The sequence below is a fragment of the Lotus japonicus genome, chromosome 5 (genome assembly GCF_012489685.1).
Source record: "Lotus japonicus ecotype B-129 chromosome 5, LjGifu_v1.2".
Lineage (NCBI taxonomy): Eukaryota > Viridiplantae > Streptophyta > Magnoliopsida > Fabales > Fabaceae > Lotus > Lotus japonicus.
In genome coordinates, this window is record NC_080045.1 from 8,853,704 (window position 1) to 8,878,661 (window position 24,958).

At 37.8% G+C, this 24,958-nt stretch overlaps 1 protein-coding gene across 1 annotated transcript; it reads right to left on the reverse strand.

Moving 5' to 3' along the window:
• Nucleotides 1-1,794: 1,794 nt before the first annotated feature.
• LOC130718559 (cleavage and polyadenylation specificity factor subunit 3-II-like) lies at nt 1,795-24,482 on the reverse strand. The gene is made up of 13 exons (XM_057569166.1): nt 24,028-24,482; nt 23,758-23,932; nt 23,593-23,665; nt 23,028-23,145; nt 22,080-22,153; nt 20,666-20,802; nt 18,853-18,916; nt 17,011-17,076; nt 16,634-16,703; nt 9,805-9,909; nt 4,753-4,894; nt 3,686-3,782; nt 1,795-2,970 (listed from the first exon to the last, which is right to left on the reverse strand). Exons 1-13 carry the CDS (start codon nt 24,050-24,052, stop codon nt 2,419-2,421), a joined length of 1,698 nt encoding a protein of 565 aa, XP_057425149.1. The 5' UTR covers nt 24,053-24,482; the 3' UTR covers nt 1,795-2,418.
• Nucleotides 24,483-24,958: the final 476 nt, after the last annotated feature.

Here is a 24,958-nt window from a genome sequence, read left to right on the forward strand (position 1 = left end):
TTGAAATTATTCTCTCTCTATACTAAAGAAGAATAAGGAAGAAGTGAGATCTGAATCTGGAACAACAAATCAAGTAAATAGTTGTAGAGAAACATATTTTCATATCTATTTTTCTAAGATTGTGAAGAGAGAGAGAGAGGGAGATGCACAAATGTGGCAGTAATATGTGGAGATTATGCACAATTTTTTATTTAATCTTGTGCCGGCAAAATTAACCCAAGCCACCGTAAGAATGAGCAAGTCAATGCCTCATATTTCACCGGAATCAACCGATTGAAACTCCCTTGCGAAAGCAGATTCCCAACCACCGTTATATCACGACAAAAGACACCGAGGGATTCACAATCGAAGGTGAAGAAGCAGCACATTTCCTTGACTCATATACCAATTTATCAGGCTTAGATCAATCAGATGCCCATCATGCCTAATTCTTCAAATTCATCACATCACATTATATTCCTTTCCTCTGAAACCTAAACAGTTGTCCATTGCATTTGGTTTGCGAAAGCAGATTCCCAACCACCTACACCGCTTGCGCACGGATCTGTGACGATGATGTGGTCCGACAACCGTGGGAAAAAGGGGGAGGAGGGCGATTCCGCCACCGTCCTCATGGATCTGGAGCCTCTTTTAGTGTTCAAATTTGGTGATAGCTTTGAGCTTCAAATTTAATATTGTGTTGTAAAGATTTGATTTTTCTGTTGGTTTAGTGTTCAGAACACTGTTAATAGCATATTTTGTTCATCTCGGTCTTATTCATCTTCTCTTTGTAAAAATTTATGGATTTAGAGATTCAATGAATGAATAGATTTCTGGGTTTGAGGTATGGGGGAAGAAGATGAAGGTGGAACAGGAAGAATATGAGATTTTTATTAACTTAAACCGTTTATTACAATTTTCTAATTAAATTTTTTTTATTATTTTTTTTAAGTGAAGGGTGATAGCAGGTCAAAAACAGGGATCCAAAATTGAAGCCCGAAAAATAGGGCTCCACAATAGCGGGACCCCTTATTATATTATACATTTTGAATATTTTTTAATGTACACCGAGTCAAACGGTTCAACCAGTGACTCAGTGGTCAGACCAGTGACCCATTGATCCAGTGCCCTGACCGAGTTGATCTCTGGGTCGAGTCTGATAACACTGGTCTCAAGTGTAAGAAACTGACTTGTAATTTTCTGTGGGCTTTGCCCAACCAATTGTACTACCCTCTCGGGTTATGGGCTTGATCCATGTTATCAATGAAATGTTTACCTTTGACAAAAAAAAATGACAATTGTTCATCGAAACAATCTGAATGTATTTTAGAAAAAGAGTCATAATTAATGCAAAAGTCTTCATGCTGTAGAGGAAGTATTTAGATACTCTGCGTAGTTTTTTTTTATAGGCCAATGTTAGTTGTTAATTGTTAGTAAATTAATTCCTTTGCCAGGATTCGAACCCTGGCCCTTCACCCTGCAAATCTCTTCATTCCCTAGCTCATCAAGTGAGCTACCCTTCCCCCCCAGATCTTCTGCGTAGTGAAGCTAGAAAAAAAGAATAAGGCGTATAAAAAAGGCAATGAATAGTTTTTTTTTTTTTTTTAAAAAAAAACATTGAAGGATTTTGATCGATTTAAAACTTAGACTAAACCTTATTTTTATCCCTAATAGATGCATCATTTATTAATTTAGCTCAGCCATTCTATTAATGATTATTCGACACTACAGAGATCACTTGCTGGTACAATTTTTTAAGGAACTAATCACATTTCATACAACCACAGGTCTTGTAGTTAATTCTGCAAAAATTGGTTATACAAAGGGCAATTTTCAAAATAAAAAAATGAAACATAAATCCAAACTGAAATAATTAAATGATACCTACCAATAATTCTTTACTAACATAACCTAAAATAACTACAGCAAAGTAAGGGGTAAAATAAACACCAGAATCTCATTTCTGCTACATTTTGAGCCCATAGTACCTGAACCTTGTACGATGTCTCCATCTATTGGAATCCATTCCCATCAATCGCCCAACAAAAAGAATGACCCCAACTCTAGCTGTTATGTTTAAACTGTTTCACTTTCTATATTTGTTTTACTGATTCACTCATACCCATTGATACTGCTGAAATTTGTTCCCTGACAAGTCTTTTTTTTTCTAACTGCTGACCAAATGAAGCAGAAATACACTGCTATGATCTATGGTTATGCCTGTCCTCAATCCTACAAGGACAATAATTATGCAGAGGAGAGATGCATAAAATGATTGCATTTACAGATTTCTCTAAGATATCGAGTGTGACCTTCACCAAAAAGATTCTTTCGCGGATAGTCACCAAAAAAGTCAAATGCAAGAATTGAGGCCAAGAGCACTTGTTAACTTAAGCTTTCCATTGAGCGATCAATATGTAAAGGACAGCCATATGCAAACTAAACCCCTTGCTTCTTTTCACCTAACATGAGCAGAAGTTCATCCTGGTGAACAATCTTTGCCTTTTTTGTTTTCTCCATAACCAGAACTCCTTCTGCTACTCTTTCATCTTTAACTTGAAGTTCAGGCATTAGGTTTTTTTCTGTCAAAGTAGAGTCACATTCATCCACTGAACTGCATTTCTGGAACTTGAAGTTCGGATTCAAGCAGTTTTTAACTTGAAGTTCAGGCATTAAGTTTTTTTCTGTCAAAGTAGAGTCACATTCGTCCACTGAACTGCATTTCTGGAATTTGAAGTTCGGGTTCAAGCAGTTTTGAATGAAAGTGCCAGAGGCTTCTGTCTTTACGTAGGGAGTGGAGGAAATGCATATGGTTTCATGATTTGCAGGATCATGACACGGAATCCCCAACTCAGAATGAATTTTCTCTTTAAGCAAAGCCATTTTAGGCTTCTCACCATGCACTAATATAACATGTTTTGGGGAGAGAAATTTTACAAGATCCATTATTCCTTTAGAATCTGTGTGAGGACTAAAAGCCAATTGATGAATCTGTCAATTTAAGACAACAGTTAAAATTATTGTAGAAACTAAAATTGAACTGACTCAATTACCTTCCATGCAAATTTGTACAGTACACTGTTCAATTTAAAATTTATATATATGTACTTTTAATTATTAGCTCTTTTCTTTTGGGGTTAAAGCATTTCAAGACTAGAAAAACATTGAATACCATTTCAATAGTAGAACAATGTATCGGGCTCTTATTCTAAAGTATATAAATTTTTTAATCAATCTCATGATCATTGGAGGAACTTTAGTAGGTGACACAGAATTTTATTAGTTGAAGTGAAGCATGAACTTCTCGAAAATAAGAACTCACCCGCTAGGTCAACTTATGCACAGGACGATAGATTTTGTTTACCCAACAAAGACAGAGCAGCCGAAATATAGTTTCAGAGAATACTTTGATCTCAGGTCATGTAAGATGCAAACTCTTTACGTCAAACTCAAGAAAATAGAATACTAAAATGTTTAGACTAATATAATATGGGAAAGCGAAGAGGTATTTCTGTCATGCTTTTAACACACTTATTACATTGTTTTAACTTTTAATCACTGAGCAAATTTAATTACTTGTATATACTTTTAACCTTTTTTTTTTTACCAAGGTGGAACATCTATGCTGAAGATCATAAAAGTAATGAATTGCCTGCACAGGAGATGTACCCCCACTGTAAATAAATGGGTAGGAGATAAAATGTACCTGGCAACGCACGTCTATTTGTGTATCAGGATCCACATCAACTTTGGTGGCCTTACCTGACATTAATCTATGTCCTACTGTCCCAGCTACACAATACCTACAAAGTATATCATAGGAATGAATAAGCAATTGATCTGCATGTATAGCTAAATAAGATGGATATACCCGGTGAAATTCATGTGGGTCCCATATTTTTAGTGAGCCCCACTTGAATTTTGATCAATCAATAAGAGTGTTGAAGGGGGTGTTGGAAAGAGAGTGATGCTAGCATTTTTCAGCATTGTTGTAGTGTTCTATCTTTGAACAATATCAGTTTCTTTCTTATTCTTAGCTGGTTCCCTTCAACCTTTCATTTGAGAATCGATTAGGTATTTTGGTGAAAGTGAAGATGGTATCTGAACAGAAATGACCACTATACTCTTCATTTACAACTTAAAAACCAGGAAACCCACTCAATAGTTATTCTACCAAAATGGGACAAATATATCACAACAGATAAAGTTATATTTAAGGCTACCAAGTGTAAAAGTCACCTAAAGCTTTTAAGGTTTCAATTTTTCAAAAGAATCAAATAACAGATAGCCATGACGTATGATTCATGCAGTGCGCCTGCTGTGTGCGATATAAGGAAAAAGCATGAAACTAAAATCTGTAACTTATCGAAAACAAGTATATGATCATTCCCATGATTAAAAAAAGCAATCTCAAACCTATACATATCTATAAAAATTTAAGTGCATCTTAAATCTTCTGTCCTTTCACAAAAGGTGGCTCAGTAAGTTCCTAATCAGCTAGCATATCAAATACAAACTTGTATGCAGCCACTACCCGGCTCCAATGACTGCAATCTCATGTTAATCCCAAACTTTATCCAAGGGAAAAATAGTTTGCCAAATTCATTAAGATTTAATAAAAAAAGGTACATGTGAGTGCATTTGGAGAAGTTTGATATACATATATTTCATTGCGATAACCTAGATGTAGGAGAAATTTATCTACATTTCACTTATGTTCTTATCTAATGCCTACTGCGAAAAGAAAGAAAGTGAGAATAAATAAGAATGTACCCAGGCAAAGTAATAAGGTTATTTTCTGACGGTGCCCAGTGCTTAAAAACTTCAAGTGAAAATCCACCACTTATCATCCCAGGAGTGGCAAAGAGAACACAAGGACCAGGAGCATTTATCATAGACCTTTCAAAATGGTGAACTGCAACATTCAAAACAAATGAGCGAGACATGAAACTTATCAGATGACACAAATCCATGCAATAAATTATACCTCCAACCTCAACTTTTATTAAAAGCATATGAAATTTTCAATATGACTAGATTTGATTACGTTTTTTCTTTAAACAGTAATATTAATACAAAGAACAATTTCACATATTTTCACATAATACTCCAAGTGGGACTCCATTTTTCTTCTTCTTCTTGTCTGGGCTTGTACCCGTTTGTCCGAGTCTCAGAGGCCTTACGGCTTGCATTGTCTTGGGCTTGAGCTCAGCGGAAGGTCATTAGGCCTTGAACTGTATATGCATCTTTCTTTTTTTGGAATTTTTTTTTACTTTTTTTTTCTCTTTTTTTTTTTACATTTTTTTTTTGAAGCGGAAGGTCATTAGTGTACAAGTGTATATATAATAAAGAACACACACCCATGGCTTGGATCAGACCTGACTGATACCATGTTAGAAATCCTAAGTTAGAACCACACAACAAAACCTTAGGCTTAAAGCAATGGGTGTGTGTTCTTTATTATATATACACTTGTACACTAGCTAATCTAGCCAATGTGGGACTTCTTTGAGTCTCCACTTGGTATTCTCTAATAATACTCAATTAGGCCCTCTAGTTTTTTTCCCATCAAATTTTTCTGATGCACATGTATTGGCTAAATGAGTCGGTTAGGGGTTGTTTGTCTATATGAGCAAGCTAGGGTTCTGTAGATGGTATGTTGATGAATGAAATGATGTCAGTCCCTCTGATTTCTCTCTTCTCTCTTTGTTTCTTCTTCTTCTTTCACTCTTTCTATTTTTGAACCATAGCATTAGTATTTGAGCATCGATCTAGGTGTTGTGGCCAAATGGAAGATTTCACATAAGCGATGCGACGTTTCTTTGAGTTGATCGGAGCGGAGCACACGAAGACGGTGAAGGAGAAGGACGAAAACATCGTCTTCGAGAAACTGCAGATCGGTTCGTCAATGGTAGAGATCATGGAAACACGAATGATAATCTTCATCCAGAAGCTGAAGATTGGTTTGTCGATGGGGTTCACGATGGAGATCCAGAACGATTCGAGGATTATGCCCGGAATTTGTTATTTAGGGCTCAGCGGATTCGTTTGGCCCCAAATTGACGTATTCATTTTGATGGTATTGGGTAAATGAACGGCTAGGGATGGTTTGTCTATGTAAGCAAGCTAAGGCTTTGTAGATGGTATGTTGATGAATAATACAATGTTAGTCTCTCTGATTTCTCTCCTCTTTCTTCCTCTTCTTCTTTCTCTCTTTCTATTTCTGAACCTATCATTGGTATCAAAGCAACAATCTAGGTGCTCAGATAACCAGGAAATGCCAAATGGAATATTTGACAGATACCAAGGAAAGATTTAGAGAAGTGCTGCATCGTTTCTTTGAGTTCATCGTAGCGGAGGTCGCAGCCGAAGCGAAACGAGCAGGCAATGGAAGCCACAGTTGAGGAGCAACGGCGGCTGCCGCGGAGGCAGAGAGCATGAAGACAGTAAAGGCAAAGAACGAAACCATCATCTTCGAGAAGCAGAAGATCGGTTCGTCATTGGTGGAGATCATTGAAACAGGGACGATCGTCTAGAAGCTGAAGATTGGTTCGTCGATGGGGATTATTAGAATTTGGGGGGCCTAACTCAGCCCAAAAGCTAGCTCAAGATGTGAGGACTGTCTTCCCATATATAAGGGTTATCTTGGTCATATCTCTAGTCAATGTGGGACTTCTCAACACACCCCCTCACACCCAGGGATGGACATCTGGAGCGTGGAATATGCAGTAATAACATCTGTAGGTGGCCCATATACACGTGGTCTTCACTTTACAGATCTAGGATAAGATCTGATATCATATTAGAATTTGGGAGGCTAACTCAACCCAAAAGCTAGCTCATGAGGTGAGGATTGTCTTCCCATATATAAGGGTTATCTTTGCCATATCTCTAGTAAAAGTGGGGCTTCTCAACAGGGATCCAGAACGATTCGAGGATTCTCCCCCAAATTCGTGATTTAGGGTTCGACGGATTCGTTTGGCCACAAATTGGCAGAGTTTGTTCTGCCCCAAATTGGTGATTTAGGGTTCATTGGTGCAAGAAGGCCACCACGAAAACAGCCGGATTTGTTCCTTTGCAGCGGTGATCTGTGCTACTTGACCGGTGATTCTTGCAAGCCGGTCATGGCCAGCCTACCATTGGCCAAGCCACCGGACTTCATCCTTACGATAGCAGAGCATGGAAAGCGTTGGAACAACAATGACATCGGGCCTACTGTGGGTCTGGTTCAATGAAGAAAAACCCTGTAACAATTGCAGAAAACTTTCCAATTTTGATTCTTCTGGGTTCCCTTGAGGACAAGGAAGATTTTGAGCGGAGGGATCTCATGCACGTGTATTTGGTAAATGAGTCGGTTAGAAGTTGTTTGTGTATATAAGCAAGCTAAGGCTCTGGAGATGGTTGTTGATGAATGATATGATGTTAGTCCCTCTGATTTTTCTCTTCTCTGTTTCCTCTTCTTCTTTCTCTCTTTCTATTTCTGAACCTATCATTTTCACTGTTGACTTGGAAACCTCAATAGATGTTTCATTAAAGATTATTAGAAGTAGAGAAAGTTTGAGAAGTAAATTTGTGTAATACCAATCTCATCAGTTATAAGAGAGACAGAGAGAGACAGAGAGAGAGAGAGAGAGAGAGAGAGAGAGAGAGAGAGAGAGAGAGAGAGACTATATAGTGTGTTAACAATTGGGAAAGTTGTAGAGCTGCCTAACTTCTAACCTGCCAAACTAATCTGTAACAGAACAAACCAATAACTGACTAAGGTAGGATCTTATACAAATGACCAAGGTAGTCAAAAGCTATAGCTTTAGCAATAAAGCATAGAGGGTCCTAAAGGGTAAAGCACTAAAGTGTAACCTAAAGCGTACGCTTTAACATTTATGTATATATTTACACTTATAAATACTTATAAATGGTATAACTAACAAAAATTCTTAGGAATGTCGTACGTAAATCATAAAGTACCATAACTTATAATTCTTAGTCGCTGGCGGCTGCGCAATAGAGAGATAGAGAGAGACAGACAGAGAGAGAGAGAGAGAGAGAGAGAGAGAGTCGTGAGAGAGAAGGTTTTTGAGTGAGAAACTGAGAATAGTGTTGTTTGGGGTGAAGCCCCTATTTTGGGTAACCAAGTCAGAAACGGGTCAAAAAGAGGATTTCTGGATCTAGGGCTGTCCATGGGATCCGGACCCGCCCGAAACCGACCAAACCGTTTGAAATAAAACTGAAACGGTCGAGTTTGAACGGGTTGTCGGGTTGTCGGGTTTTATAAAGTCAGTTTCAAACGGATTAGACGGTCGAAAACGGGTGACAAAAATTTCTACCGTTGAAAACCGAACCGACCGTCACACACATGTACATGAATAGTTGAACTTTCCCACTTGTGTCAGGCTACTAGTAATATTTTAATAGTACGAAATCCAAACTTGTGTGTATAGAACTACTAGTAATAATTTAATAGTGTCAGCCTAGCGTCTAGCTATTCTTACTTCCCCGCTATGTATTGTACTATTGTCCCATCAGTAACAATGCCTCAGTTATCACTTTTAACATATTGTTTATTATTAAATTTGAAAGGGAAAGCAAAACAAAAATCCAAGAATTAAATGTTGCAGCAAGTGAAGCTGAATGTCAAGAGCTTCTTTCTCACTTCTCTCACAATTAAAGCACAAAATTAAAAAAACCAGAAGGCCATTTCTCAATCTCCCTCATAAGGAGGCTCCGCAGGGAGCTTTACTCATAGTTCGTCGAAGTTCTTCCTCGATTTAACGTCCCCGCACACTCGTCTTCATGCTCGAGCAGGATCTTTGACAGAGCTCTTCCTTTTTTCTTCTTTGCTTGGTTTGGTTCTCTGTTCTTTTTGTTGCTGGCCACTTGTACATCGCATCCGACCAAACCCACCCGACTCGCCCGCTTCACTGCTTCACCCGAAACCCGACAAACCCGTGTGCTTACGCGGTCGAGATCGGTCCAGAATTTAGTGTTGTTGGTTTTCATCGGGTGGGGTAAAATTGGACCGAATCCGTCCGTACCCGCCCGATGGACACCCCTATCTGGATCTCCCTGAAAGCGGCAGAAGCTTCAAAATCGCGCTTCTGCACGCTTTCGCCGCGCTTTAGCATGTTTTAGCCTGAATCCCGCTTGAAGCGTGGGTGCCCTTAATGCGCGCTTTAGCGCTTTAAAGTGTGTTTCTGTCTACCTTGCAACTGACAGTAGAATAGCTATGGTGTACTCCTCAAGTACCATACACTGAAATACCCCCCCTCAATCTCAAGTGGGTTGACAAGGGGCAGTGTCACGCACGTTCAGCTTGGCTGTTAGATCATTGATGCGGGTGGTGGATACAGGCTTAGTGAGAGCATTAGCAACTTCGAGGTGGCATCAGCAACTTGGAGGATGTGTTTGGTTCTAGCATGCAAAATGGAATTGTAACCTATTGTTTCCTTGACCACCAAGAGATCAAGTTCGGACCAAGGAAGATAGCCACCTGAGGTTGAACTTCGTTTGGGTATGATGCCTAATCGACATCACAATAAATATAGGAAGAAGGGAAGAAGCTACAGCAAGCCGAATAAGTACGCCGGCAGTAAGAGTTCCTTGTAAATAGCATAGGATCTGCCTGACAACTGTCTAGTTCATGTCAAGGGGTCTGAACATGAACTGGCAAACCTTTTTGACTTAATAACAGAGCTCACGGTGTGTATCACAGCATTATGCAGTTATTGCAATTTTTTAAAAGAAAAACTGGACTGCATGCACAGATCTGTAAATACAAAATGAAATTTTGAAATTTCTCAGAACTAAGATATAATAATATAAAATTACCATTCTTAAAATCAAATGCATTATGTGTAGAGTATGTATCTTTAATCTTCTGGCTTGTCCAACTAATAAGCATCTTGTAATACATATTAGCTTGAATAGTTAAACCTGCAAAAAAAAACATATTCAAGTAGTTAATACTTATTATCAATATGAAGCACGAATACCAACAAATGGTAAGAGAGAGCACTTAGGAACTCATAGCTAAGCTGAATTGTATTAATCAATCAATCAGACTATTTTGCACAGGATAAGGAAAATTATTTCAGACACAAATTATGGCTAATGATGCTTCCAATTATGAATAACACATCATTTACTCCTATATCATGCTCATAATACATAATCCCTAGTCCTTATATCTTACCTAACTAATCTGTTTGAGATAATTGAAAAAACGATATTACTTTGGTCTATCATGGAAATGAAAAGGAAGGCTGAAAAATAAATGAAACTTCTCATTATAAATTACAAAATTTTTAGATTCTGTGAACATATAAGTAATTCAGATACTATTTATGACAAGGTTGGCACCATGTAAGTTTGCAGCATAAATCAATTTGATCATTTTTTTTAATAAAGATATTCAATTTGTTTTATTTCCTTTTTTTCTCCCCATCTTGGTTTCTATTATATACCACAGAAAAATAATGGTTGTATATGTAATTGTTTAATACTTGTTTCATCTATTGTATATTAATAGTTCAATCAGAACTATTAATAACTAGAAATAAGCTTCTGGTGTCTTTAGGACTTGGTATCGAACTGTGTACTGACCTTCCAAACTCTAGAAATTACATCGTACTGTGTATTTATAAATTAATAAAATCATGTATTAGATATCTAATAAAATATGTGTTCAGAGGGAGAGATTGATGCATAGAAGTTAAAACAATCAACCACAGACTAACATAAACTATCCTAATCCATTATGCATCATTCTCTCCCTCTAAGATGTTTTATTTTTATTCTGACAATATAACCAACAAAAAGACAAATTCCGAAATTTGCTATTAGAGTAGAGTACACATTACTCTGATTAAGAAGTTAGTTACTGTTAGTAGTATAGTTAATATTTGAGTTAGTTACATTCTGTTAGAATGAGCTGTCAATACAGCTGTCATGTGAGCTGTCATTACAGCTGTCACATAACTGATTCTGTTAGAGTTGGTAGCTTGCTTAGCAAGCCTTGTATTCTCTATAAATACTGAGATCACTCATTGTAATCTTTAGCTTTTCAATAATGAAATTCAGTTACATATCTTAGAGAGTTTAACATGGTATCAAGAGCGCTGAACGATCCTTGGGATCTTTCTCTCTGATTTTTCTCGCTTTTTCCTCTTCTTCTTCATCATCGCCATGGCTGATGACGCTTCTGCACCTGCAACTCCAGTTCCGCTTGCGGTTGCTCAACCGCAACTGAGTTCTACTTCTCTAGTTCACAAGCTTATCCTGAAGCTTGATGATTCTAACTTCCTTTCATGGAAGCAGCACGTTGAAGGCATCGTGCGCACGCACAGGTTGCAGAGCTTTCTTGCTCATCCAGAGATTCCACCTCGCTGGCTCAGTGAGGATGATCGCGTGAATGCAGTGGAAAATCCTGCATATCAGATCTGGGAACAACAAGATTCTGCACTGTTTATATGGCTTCTCTCGTCTCTTTCTCCATCAGTGCTTCCAACCGTGGTCAACTGCACTCAGTCTTGGCAGATTTGGGAAGCAGTGCTCGACTTCTTCCAAGCACAATCGCTTGCTCAATCCACGCAACTACGTTCCGAGTTGCGATCGATAACCAAGGGCTCGAAGACTTCATCGGAGTTTCTCAAGAGAATCAAGTCCATTGTGAACGCGCTTGTCTCCATCGGAGATCCAGTTACCTATCGCGAGCACCTTGAGGCTATTTTCGACGGTCTTCCTGAGGATTACAGTCATCTCTTGACTGTAATCTACAATCGCGATGATCGCTGCTCGATCTCGCATGTTGAATCCATGGTTATCGCGCATGAAGCGCGCCTTGAGCGTTCTCGCACTCGTCAGATGAGTGCAAATCCTCCGTCAGCGCTTCTCGCTCAGGCTGCGCCACCGCCAACGCCTCCAGCGCCGCCATCGCCAGCGCCGACACCATCGTCGACTGTCTCTACACAGTCGACTGCATCCTCAGAAGCTAACTATGCTTCTAGTGCTGTCAACAACTCTTACGATGATCGATCTTATGATAATCGTGGTGGATATGATGATTCTCGTTCTCGCGGTGGTTATGGTGGTAGATCTGGTGGTCGTAACTCTCGTGGTGGAAGAAACGGTAATCGTAGTGGTGTTCAATGCCAGATCTGTTACAAGTATGGACATGATGCTAGCATCTGTTATCATCGTGGTTCATCAGGATCCAGTGGCTCGTTTGGTATGCAATCTTCTGGTTATGGCTTGCCTATGCCTATGCATCCACAAATGCTCCCACACTTTGGATTCTCACCTTTCTATGGTGTTCCACAATTTGGAAATCCTACTCAGTTTGGTAATTCTCAGTTTGGACATCTTCCTGGCATGATGTTAGGCCAGTATCCTCAGAATTCAGGCATGAACATGAGCAACTTTGCTCAGTCCTTTGGCCATTCCCCTTATGGTGGTGCACAGTGGCATCCTACACCTGCGCAATTTCCTGGTGGCAATCCTAGGCCTGCAAATCCTCCAGCCAGAGCTCCACAGGCTATGCTTACTGGTCCTACTACTTCTCCTGCTGCAGCAAATCTCAGCTCCTGGTTTCCTGACTCTGGAGCAACACATCATGTTACCAATGATGCATCTGTGATTTCTGATAGTGTCTCTCTCACTGGTACTGATCACATTCTAATGGGGAATGGACAAGGTTTGCCAATCCACTCTATTGGTTCAGCTTCTTTTCCTTCTCCTTATCACAAAAATACTACACTCACTCTTAGTGATCTTCTTTTAGTTCCTAATATCACAAAGAATCTAGTCAGTGTTAGTAAATTTGCAAAGGATAATAATGTCTATTTTGAGTTTCACTCATCCTATTGTGTTGTGAAATCTCAGGAAACTTCTAGAGTTCTACTCAAGGGTACTGTTGGTCCAGATGGTCTATACATCTTTGAGGGGATGCATACTCCAACTTTTCCTCCAGCCAGTTCTGTTAAAGCTTCCTCAGTTCCAATTCCAGTTGCTGTTTCCTCTGTTAATACTGCTTCTTTACCTATTTCTAATGTACCTAGTCCTACCTCTGATGTAACTACTACTTCTTATGCCTTGTGGCACAATAGGCTAGGTCATCCTCATCATGAGGCTTTGCATTCTGCTTTAACTGTTTGTAAGATACCAGTACCTAATAAAGCAAAGTTTTCAGTATGTTCAGCTTGTTGTTTGGCAAAGTCTCACAAATTACCTTCTTCTTCCTCTCATACTGTTTATACTGCACCTCTAGAACTTGTCTTTGCTGATCTATGGGGTCCTGCCTCTACTGTTTCTTCATGTGGATATTCTTATTTTTTGACTTGTGTAGATGCTTATTCTAGGTTCACTTGGATTTTTCCCCTAAGATAAAAATCTGAAACCTATTCTGTTTTTCTTCAGTTTCAAGCCATGGTTGAATTAAAGTTTAGCTTGAAACTGAAATCTGTCCAAACAGATAATGGTACTGAGTTCAAACCTCTTACCCCTCATTTTACCAAACTTGGCATTGTCCATAGGCTCACTTGCCCCTACACACACCATCAAAATGGTAGTGTTGAAAGGAAGCATAGACATATCATCGAAACTGGTTTATCTTTGCTGGCTTATGCTAACATGCCATCCCAATACTGGGATCATGCTTTCTTGGCTGCTGTTTTTCTAATTAATAGGCTTCCTACTGTGGTTTTGGGCAATGAGAGTCCTTATTCTAAGTTGTTTAAGACTCTCCCTGATTATAAGATTCTCAAAGTGTTTGGCTGTGCCTGCTACCCTCATTTAAGACCTTACACTCACAACAAGCTCTCCTTGAGGTCTAAGGAATGTGTGTTTATTGGATATTCTTCCTCTCATCAAGGGTACAAATGCATGGACAGTGATGGCAGAATTTTTATCTCTCGAGATGTGATTTTTGATGAAGTAAAGTTTCCTTATCCTGCCATGTTTACCTCCACTGACTCTAACCTCCCAGATAGTGGCATTCTTTCAACAATACCTATTGTTCCAGTTCCAGTTGCTGCTCAGCCTACAACCTCCAATTCAGACTCTGATTTGTCTTCAGGACCTGTCTCTCTGGCTCAGGTTTCTGCACAAGAGCAAGTCCAAGCTTCTCCTGCAGCCTCAGGCACAGCTTCAGCTCCCTCTTCTCCTGTTGGGCCTTCACCTCCAGTGGGCAATATTCATCCTATGCAGACAAGAGCAAAATCTGGCATAATCATGCCCAGATTGCATCCAACCTTGCTCCTCACTCAGGCAGAACCTACTACAGCCAAGCAAGCACTCAAAGACCCTAAGTGGTTGGCAGCCATGAAGGCTGAGTATAATGCATTACTAGCTAATGATACCTGGACATTGGTTCCTCTACCCAAAGATCGGACACCAATAGGATGCAAATGGGTGTTTAGAGTGAAGGAGAATGCAGATGGTTCTATCAATAGATATAAAGCAAGGCTTGTAGCCAAAGGTTATCATCAAGTGAAGGGTTTTGATTATTCTGAGACATTTTCCCCTGTGGTCAAACCTGTTACTATTAGGCTCATTCTTTCTCTTGCAATCACTAAACAGTGGCATATTCATCAGCTTGATGTCAATAATGCCTTTCTCAATGGTGCACTTCAGGAGGAGGTGTACATGACACAACCTTCTGGATTTCAGAATGAGGATAAGACTCTTGTTTGCAAGTTGAACAAAGCTCTCTATGGCCTCAAACAGGCCCCTAGAGCTTGGTTTGAAAGGTTAAAGTCAGCTCTTGTGAAGTATGGCTTCAAACCTAGTAGATGTGACCCATCTTTGTTCACTTTCCACAATGCAACTTGCTGCATTTACATCCTAGTCTATGTAGATGATATCATCATTACAGGCAACTCTTTGCCTCTTGTGCAGAAAGTGGTTGAGAATCTCAATTCTGAGTTCTCTTTGAAGCAGCTAGGACTACTAGATTATTTCCTTGGTGTTCAGGTGCATCATCTTCAGGACAGGTCATTATTGTTGACCCAGACAAAGTACATTACTGATCTCCTTGAAAGAGCAGATATGGGAGAAGCAAAGGGCATTTCTACTCCTATGGTTGGTGGTGCCAAATTGAGCAAATATGGAGCAGATTACTTTGCTGATCCTACCCTTTACAGATCCATTGTAGGAGCACTTCAATATGCCACCTTAACCAGACCTGAGATAAGCTTTGCTGTGAACAAAGTTTGTCAATTTCTAAGTCAGCCATTGGAAGATCATTGGAAGGCTGTTAAGAGAATATTAAGGTATCTTAAGGGTACTCTTCATCATGGGCTGCATCTTAAGCCTTGTTCTCTTCATTCTCCTGTTTCTCTAGTGGCCTTTTGTGATGCTGATTGGGCATCAGATCCTGATGACAGAAGGTCAACATCAGGATCATGTGTTTTCTTTGGCCCTAATCTTGTGTCTTGGAGCTCCAAGAAGCAGACCTTAGTGGCTCGTTCCAGTACTGAAGCAGAATACAGAAGCCTAGCCAATACCTCTGCTGAGCTGCTATGGGTTCAGTCACTTTTGCAGGAGTTGCAGATTCCTTTTTCTCCTCCTACAATCTTTTGTGACAACATGGGTGCAGTGGCTTTGACCCATAATCCAGTTCTACACACCCGCACTAAACACATGGAGCTTGACATCTTCTTTGTGAGGGAAAAAGTTCTCAACAAGTCTCTTTTTGTGCATCACATTCCTTCAGTTGATCAACTGGCAGATCTCTTTACAAAGGCTCTTTCACCTCTTCGTTTTGAAACTCTTCGTGACAAACTCAATGTGATTGAGAAATCCATTTCTCACCCACCTTGAGTTTGAGGGGGCCTATTAGAGTAGAGTACACATTACTCTGATTAAGAAGTTAGTTACTGTTAGTAGTATAGTTAATATTTGAGTTAGTTACATTCTGTTAGAATGAGCTGTCAATACAGCTGTCATGTGAGCTGTCATTACAGCTGTCACATAACTGATTCTGTTAGAGTTGGTAGCTTGCTTAGCAAGCCTTGTATTCTCTATAAATACTGAGATCACTCATTGTAATCTTTAGCTTTTCAATAATGAAATTCAGTTACATATCTTAGAGAGTTTAACATTTGCAATTTTAAATTCTGAGTTTTTGTTTTAAAATAAGATTGAATAACAAATCATTCAGAAAGCTTGTCCTAGAAGAAAGGTCTTTCATTTATATACACAGTAGCTCTCCAAAATGGTAGATGCTTTTGTTGGATCTTCGTACAGATTGAAACCTAACAGCACCGGAAAGATTCAGGATTTGACAGCGAACCTTTGAACTGTTTAATTAACTTCAATGGAAATCATAAGTGTGTTATCATCCATCACCTTAATGGGATCATTACATTTTCGCTGTGTCCAAGTCTAAAATATATATGTCATTGCTTCTAAGCAAATAGAAATAATAAAAATGAAAAATTCAGAGATGTAGATGCAGATTTTCTCTTGTTCCTTTATTATCATAAAAGGCCTACACTTCTTTCATTTATATTTAAACATTGAAGCAGCCTTTTTATTCATACAAAATAAATAAAACCTTATCAATTTATGATCTGAGAATATGTGACAAATCAAAAATCATGCAATCATATCTGACACAATGAGTATAACTTTTAAAACAGGGACACTAGCTAATTCAAACCTGCTGAGAAATAGATAGGAACCTTCAAATTCATGCGCTCCCAGTAGTCATCCAACAAAATGCATAATTCCTACATATCATAATAACTTGGTAAATACAAGACAACCATGTCATCTTAATGTTTTGAATGCTGATAATTAAAATGGTCACTGAACCAGAATTGTGAGTGGTTCATGGTTTATTAATCCAACATTGGTCAAAGTGGATTAAAGAAAAATGTCTTTTTGATAATATACTATTGAAATTGTAAGTCGTAACTACAACATTGAATCATTATGCTGAGAAAGGTTCAACTATTGTTTTTACTTCAGTTAATAGCCATAGCAAACAGAAAGATAAATTACCACCAAAGAGATGGATGTCATCAATGAGAATACCTGAGCTCTACCGAGAGCAAATGTTGGAATAAGCACCTTTCCTCCACCAGAAACACATTTATGAACCTAAATCAGTTAATTTGAAATTTGGTTAGTCACATAAGAGGAACTGTAGATTGGGTGCACTCGGATCAAATGTAAAACAAACATAAGCAGATCATTTAAAAAACTAAGAAATTTATAATTTGAATGGAGAACAGGTTAATTCAAGCTAGCACAAGAGTATACTGCTTTCTTCCGAATAAACACAAGGACTCCTTATTAAGATCAAACAGTGCTAAAGAAGTTAATGATAATAAATTTTATTGAATAAAATACGCTATATTTATCTTTAAAGCTATCAGTCATAAATATTGAATCCATGGAAATAAATTTCTACTTGGATATCTTAAGAGCTCATCAGAGAAAGCCACATGCAAATAAATCTTGATTCTTGCATGCAGAAAGAGTGTACAAGCAAAACAGAAAAAAAAATATGAACCAATTCTTTAAAAAGAAAAAAATGAAGTGTTACAAGAGACAAAAGGAAAGATGAGGGCAATGGCATAGAAGATATTGATTCGTCCAAAACAAAAACAAAAAATAAAGGGAGTAGGGAGGACAACAAGAAAAATTATATATTGACAAAAAGGTACAGCAAAACTTCTTGACTATCTACCAAAGCTCTTTATTGGTAAAATTTCTTGTTAGGTTATCAAGAGAATATGGGCTTGGCCGAGATGAACTTTGTTTGGGATTCTACTAACATTTAACCTAGTCGTAAGTATTAAGAGCTAAGACCCAAAAAAAACCTAATTGTAACCTCTCTACAATTACTAATAAAAAAGTACTAAAAGTCTAAAACACTAAGAATCCTAATATCGTACCAATGTTCAACCTAAAGGGACTCACCTTCTTATCTTTAATGAAAACCTCCAAACCTAATTGTTAAAAATATAATATAAAACCATTCATGTGGCTTTTACTAAACAGCTTAAGCTTTTGGGATAATTGGTTCTTGACATGGTATCAGAGCCTCTATGACTAAGTGGTCTAGAGTTTGATCCTTGCCGCCCCCAAGTATTCTAATAAAAAAAGTTGAATTTCAGCACATTGTAGGTGGGTCTGTGCATTGTCGCTTCAAGCCCAAGTGGGATCTTGTGTGAGGGGCGTGTCAGAAATATAATATAAAACCATTCATGTGGCCTTCACCCAACAGCTTAAGCTTTTGGCATAATTGGTTCAAAAAATATTTTCTCTTAACCACTAATCAACAAACGGAGGTCCAATCTCCCTCCGAGTACAAAAAAAGGATTTTCTGTTAGCAAACCTATAATTAAAAGAGCTTATGTTAGAAAACATAGGAGAAATGGTTGGGATAAAAAACGAGTCCATCTAAGAGGTTAAGAGGCAGTTATTATGTTATTGAGGTTAGTTATTAGGAATAGGACAGTTTGGGAAGTTTCTACGTATACTGGTACCAGACGGAAATTAGGGGTAGTTGTTTAGTGAGTCAGAACTATAGGAGAGTCTGAGGAGCCTCTCGAGTTGCTCTCTCAATTGTACAAAACTGATTAACCTTGTTCCATAGTGGGTCAAGGAAGAATAAGAGTTTCTACAATAAATATTCTATCTACTGCACTTTAATACCAGTGTAACAGTTTCCAAAATACCAAAAGGCCCACTTCAAAAATGCATGACAATGAAAAATCCAAACAGCAAAGAAATGATTGCTTAAAAAAAGGGACTGAGAAAGTGAGATTAATAATGCTTTTACTTAGATATATGTCTAAAAGAAAACATGACACCACATTGAATAAACAGTTTTAGCTTGTAAGTTCAAAAAGTAAGCTTAATACATACGGCTTTGAGGAATTCCCTCTCACGAGCATATTTTGAATCACGTATTGTAGTCGCATACGTGGATCTGCAATGGAATATTTTCAGAACCAAAGCAAAAACGTCTCCAAGAGAATCCACCTCATAACAACAAGCAGTGAGAGCATAATAGGTTTCATGCATTTTAAACTATATCAAACCATCAATAGGGGAAAAAAAATTCAAACTGCATATCAATGTTACTTCGCCCTGTCAACATACATAAAGATTGTATAAACAAAACAGGTAATGGACTATATCAAACAATCAGATTATATAATTGAGGTAGGCAGTTGCTGCAAAATCCACATCAAATATATTAGCAATCATCAGTACAGGGATGTAGAATATTTGGAGAACATATATTTATTATAGCAGGTGATCAGTGGCACGAAAATCCAAGATTCAAGACTGAAAGAGACAAGTAAAGGAATATTAATTTGAAGACATCAGTACAGGGAGTACAATTAGCAATCATCAGTACAGGGAGTACAATTTAAAGAGATGAGGCTTAAGCAATCATCAGTGCAAGGAATACAATTTAAAGACATGAGGCTTAAGCAATCACGTATTTTATGTGATTAAGCATAGGGATGTCAAGAATATTTCTCGCCGAAGTATATCGAGCAACCTCCTGGTTTGTTGCTCATGATGTCATAAATCTCAATATGGCCTTAAGCAATCCCCTACGGATTAGTTTGGCAGATTTATCATTGTGATTCAACAAGTTTGAATGACAGTGTGAGACTGACCATGGTACACCTATCGCCATTCAACCAAGGGTGCAAATACTTCATTGTGTATGTAAACTACATTGTCAATATAGGCAGTGAATCTAGTGATCACCATAGCACATCCCAGGCAAAACAACATGCTTATCATCACTGTCACCAACAAAGATCATGGAAAACTACTTCATAGGAACAGATGTGTCACAATCGAAGGATGGAAAATTGATTTCCCAAATGATGTATGCCATGGACATTCTTGAGGAAACATGTCCATTGAATGCAAAAGCTATTGACAGTTTAACACCCCTATGCTTAATCACATAAATTAGTGTAAAAGGTTTAAAAAGATTAATAAATTAGGACGGCGAAGTGCATTTGAGCCCAGAAATGAATTGCCCTAAGGGATCACAAGAAATGGTCTCAGGTCCACCAGCTCATCCCGTCGTATCATATATATTTGATAACATTCAAGGATCAGCTTCGCAAAAGCTTAGCCTATTATGATAGAATACCAGAAATTAACTGAAGAAATATGTATTAAACAGAACACAGATAACATACATACAGCAATTTTCTTGCTGTCCTAGAGACTAAAGTCTCTTCTACAGAGAATGTTCTCTGTCCACAATCTATTAACAACAACAACCCTGTTCTCCCTAAAACTAGAGATATATATCCCTAAAACAGAACAAACATCAGTTATTTTCTACAAATAACTGCTAACAAGCAGTTTCCTATTATTAAATATACTTTTAAACTAAAACTGCATCAGTTATTTTATACAAATAACTGTCATTTTGCAGTTAATCTGATCCATTCCCATCTTATTAGGTGGTGACTGAGTAATGGTTCACATTTCTAACAGTACCCTCAATATGAGATTAACAGTAATATATGCAGATAAATAGTCAAGTATACTAAAAATTTAAAATCATTATAGAGTATAAACTAATACAAATAATATACCCTAAAAATAATAAATAAGTGAGAAAAGATCATTTAACACCCTCATTATAAATCAACAACATCATATTAAGATGCATATAAACAGTCAATGATGTTCTTACTCAGTTATAAGAAGGTCAAGCCGTAATCTATCGATTTGAGCTGCTCCGAGGTGTCTATCTGCTGTCATATTGTAGTCTCCTGTATAAACCATTTCTGCATCTCCAACTTTTGCATAGAACATTGCAGCTCCAATAACCTTAACAATTCATAATAGGAGGAATGATCAGATGAGAGTACTAAAACAATAGGGTGTGGAAAGAACAAAAATCTATTCATGACAGACATGATACGGGAAGTAACCCTAATTACAAAAAATTATCAACGGTATCCTGAAATAAAATGATATTTGTGTTACAAGAAATTCCACTTCACATGGAAGTAACAATACAGAGGTTGGTTATCAGGTATGATATGCTTAAAACATATCATTCTTGTGGAAAAAAGAAAGTTAAAAGCTTCAGAGGCTCTGTGGTGATGCTTAACCTTAACCGTAAGATCAGGATTTAGTTCCATGATGGAACTAGAAGAGACACCATCAGAAAGATAATAATGTCTGAGACCAAGAAAATAGTTAACCATTTCACAGAATGGAATCATAACATTGATCGAGGGGTTATCTTATCAAGTACATATTGCATTGGTAAAGTTAAAGTTTCATTTGTAAGGCATTACTAATTACTACTCCCTCCGTTCCTATATAACTGACACTTTAAGGTTGTTGCACAAGTATTAAGAAATAGCAATTAATGTTCTTGTTTTATTAAAATTACAATCTAACTTCCTATTATACTCTTTATCTCTCTTATTAATTCTAACTTTTCAAATTTCCTACCACCAATAAATGAAGGGTACAATTGGTAAAGTATAATTAATGTTCTCTTGAACTTTGTAAAGTGGCGGATAATTAGGAACAAAATTCAGCTAGAAATAGTGTCAGTTATTTAGGAACGGAGGGAGTAATAGGGAACTTTGGTGCAACAGTTGGAATCATTGCTATATGACTAAAGGTCAGAGGCTCAACCCTAAAATCAAACTCTTACAAATGCAATGCAAGACTGCTTCCCATAGACCCACATAGTTTGTCCAACTTTTCACCGGACATTACCTGTTGATACTGTACGACTCTTAAGTCTATCATTACCTGTTGATACTGTACGACTCTTAAGTCTATAAGTTTTAATCTTAGAACCCAGATCTCTCCTGCCAAAATTTCCAGCTATGCTACTCTTAAAACCCTAAGAGTGAAAGACACTAGATACACATTCATCTAGAGTCATGAAAAGCCTGACTAATCCAGACTTTCATATGGAGAACCGGACAGTTTCATCTCATAACCGATTATCTTATGTTTAGTTCAGATTTCACAAAAGTTATACCAGAACTTTAGTGGTGAAAAATTCAGCAAAAAGGAAGGTGTTAAATCTATTACTGCAAATTAAATATGGTTACAGAAATGAAGCTGAGGAGCCTTACATGTCCTGCATAATATGCACGTATCTGCAGGTCTTCATCTACTTGCACAGTCTGCCTCAGATCTATAGCAATAACTGTGGGAATCAAATCAATTAAAACATTTATAATAGAGATATGAAATAGGTATGCTAATATCAGAGGTATGGTGATTTCGGATGGAAACCTACGGTGTTCAATGGTCCAAAGAGCACACCAAATCACTGATACTGACAACTGATAAGCGTGGCTGAATATTTTTATTGAAGGCATTGTTTGAAATTCACACAAAAATGTAATTAATTGTTGTGGGCAACATTATCAATTTATAATAAAACAAAAAAAAGAATACAATTTATATGACATAGTTATGGACCAGATAAGAATATTTATCCTCCCTTTAAATCCTTGTGACACAACAGCTGCATACAATTCTAACTTAAACAACTATGTCAGCAACTACAGAAACTTTACTTTTGCAGTCCACCGACAAGCTTGACCAGTTTTTTCGAGAACCAAATAACATTCGTAATCATTCGCACCAAAGCGTATGCATTTTGATTTCCATCAAACATAAATACATATTTACTCTTCTTTTCATCTTACCTTTCGCTTTCTTAAATAGTCAATAATATGTCAGTTCTGATATGGTTCCTAGGTATTACACATTACCTGCCACGATTCAGAACTGGGTAACAGTACTAACAATTGAATGATCATTAACTCAACCATGTAGAGTCCTAATTCAAAACTCAGTATGTAGAGGTCCTTGACACCCCCATAGTTATTTCCATCCAATGCACGCTAGACTTTTGCAAAAAATTATCTGTGCCAGACTGCAAGCTATCTACAATTTCTAATGCGAGTAATGTCTCTCAAACCCAAAAGGAACACTTCCTAATGACATGCCTAAACCAAAAGCAAGAGTTGTCTCACCAGCATTAGTGGACAAAGAGTATCATACTAAATTACCTTTCTTCATGCACTCTGCAATATTTTCTGAAGTGAATAGCTCTTCCTCACCCCGACGATCAACCATTACCTTCCGATAGTCTTCCAACATCAAAGGAGCTAGAGCTTTAGTTGGGTACTGCTTAAAATAAAAGTCAAGTTAAATTAACCATTGTAAATTACAACCAAGAACATAAGCTTAAACATTCAAAGCACCATCAGAAAGCCTTAGGCCAAATCACGTTGGCTTCAAAGCTCCAACATATTCATCAAACCCTACTTTCCTCACCAGTTAGCATTGAACAGAACAGCACCCATAGAAGCAAACAAAATCAGAACATGAGTATATGCAATATACGCCAGGGACTACATATTGGAACGCTCGATACTCAGTACAACAACAGCCAGTAGTTTTGTGAATATGATTACAACATGATTATATGCATGTGCAAACAAGAAAGCAAACAAAAACTAAAACATGCTTGCCTATTTTTTTGTTCCTATCTTAAAAGTCAAAATTCTATTGGAACTTAGCAAACATCAACAAACATGTCTTATTGAGGCAAGCATTTCATCAAACACGTACCGTCATGTAAATAGGACCGCGATACCCGCAAACTTCGGTGAAGTAAGCCAATGCTCCAACATGGTCCAAGTGACTGCCTCCCATATAAAATTTCACAAACAACAAGGAAATGTTAATGCAAAAAAAAAAATTGAAAAAAAAATGAAAAGATGATGATGATAGTACAAGTGAGTGATGATGATGCAGGAGAGTGCAGCGTCGTAATGGCCTTGAGAGATGAGAGAGAAATCAGGGTATCGACGGTGGTCCAAGTGGCCCATGTGCATTCCGCAATCGAACATGATTCGCTTTCCGTTGATGGTCACCACCACGCAACTCTTCCCTACCTCTTGACCAGCACCTAACAACACATTCACCCAAAAAACTGAGATTCAAACACTGACACTCTCATTGCACAACACAGACATAAGCAATACAGTGAAACAAGAAAAGTACCAAGAACTAGAGTTTCGATAGCCATCGCTGCTCTCGGTGACGGGGATCAGCGTGCTTCAAGGCTGAAGGCGCGGTGGCCTATGTTGATTTAGAAGATGAAGAATGAAGATTTCTAGGTTAAGATGAAAGAAGAAGATTAAGGATGGTGATGACAGATTAAAACTTTTATCTATAACTTGCCTCACGTGATTGACAAAACAAGGAGGAGGAACAATACAGTGTCAAGCAAAAAACGTTGTTTCGTTGCAGGGAAGCAGTCTAGGGTTGAGCAATGGAAGAGATGAATCCTAATTCTCTGCTGCCGCATCCCCCCTGACTATGTTCTTAGTATTTTTTATTTCGTTGCAATTTTTTATTTCCTTGCTATCGGTGATTGCTGTGGGAATTTCCAACTCTGATTGCTCACGGTAAGAGACAAGGGGTAGAAGTTATCAAAATTAGAATGGCCTCATTGTTGACAAAATTATGTTGTCATTTATATTTGTCATAACAAACTAATATTGCATTTGTGTCTTTGCAAGACTGAAGAGGATTGGAATTGACCGGTGGGAGTGCTTTAGGAGTCATTTCGTTAGGATATTTAGTAGTTACAATGTATCACAAACACAAGATATATTTTTGAATTTAGTTATCTCTTTTTATGATTATGGTAGAAGTGATTCTCATTTGACTATGTTACAATGTTATGAATTATGGCAATTGGCAATGAGTATTTAGTTTCATGAATAGCAGACTGCGTTTCTTATCTGGTAAACTATGACTGTATGGTGTGTGTCAGTTTGATACTTTTCTTTTGGCATGTGGTAATAAACATGCAGTTTTGGCTCTTTTATAGCACTATTAACTTGTACACTTGTTCAGTCAAATGACAGCAACAGAATGCAGTTTTGGCTCTTTAATAGCACTATTAACTTGCACACTTGTTTAGTCA

Bases quoted from the DNA above. Each gene is read 5' to 3' on its own strand.
- LOC130718559 (XM_057569166.1), bottom strand. From the start codon at position 24,052: ATGGCTATCGAAACTCTAGTTCTTG. The intron at 23,933-24,027 runs GTACTTTTCTTG...ATGTGTTGTTAG, and splicing joins TATCGAAACTCTAGTTCTTG to GTGCTGGTCAAGAGGTAGGG. The intron at 23,666-23,757 runs GTACTATCATCA...TATGGGAGGCAG, and splicing joins TGCATCATCATCACTCACTT to TCACTTGGACCATGTTGGAG.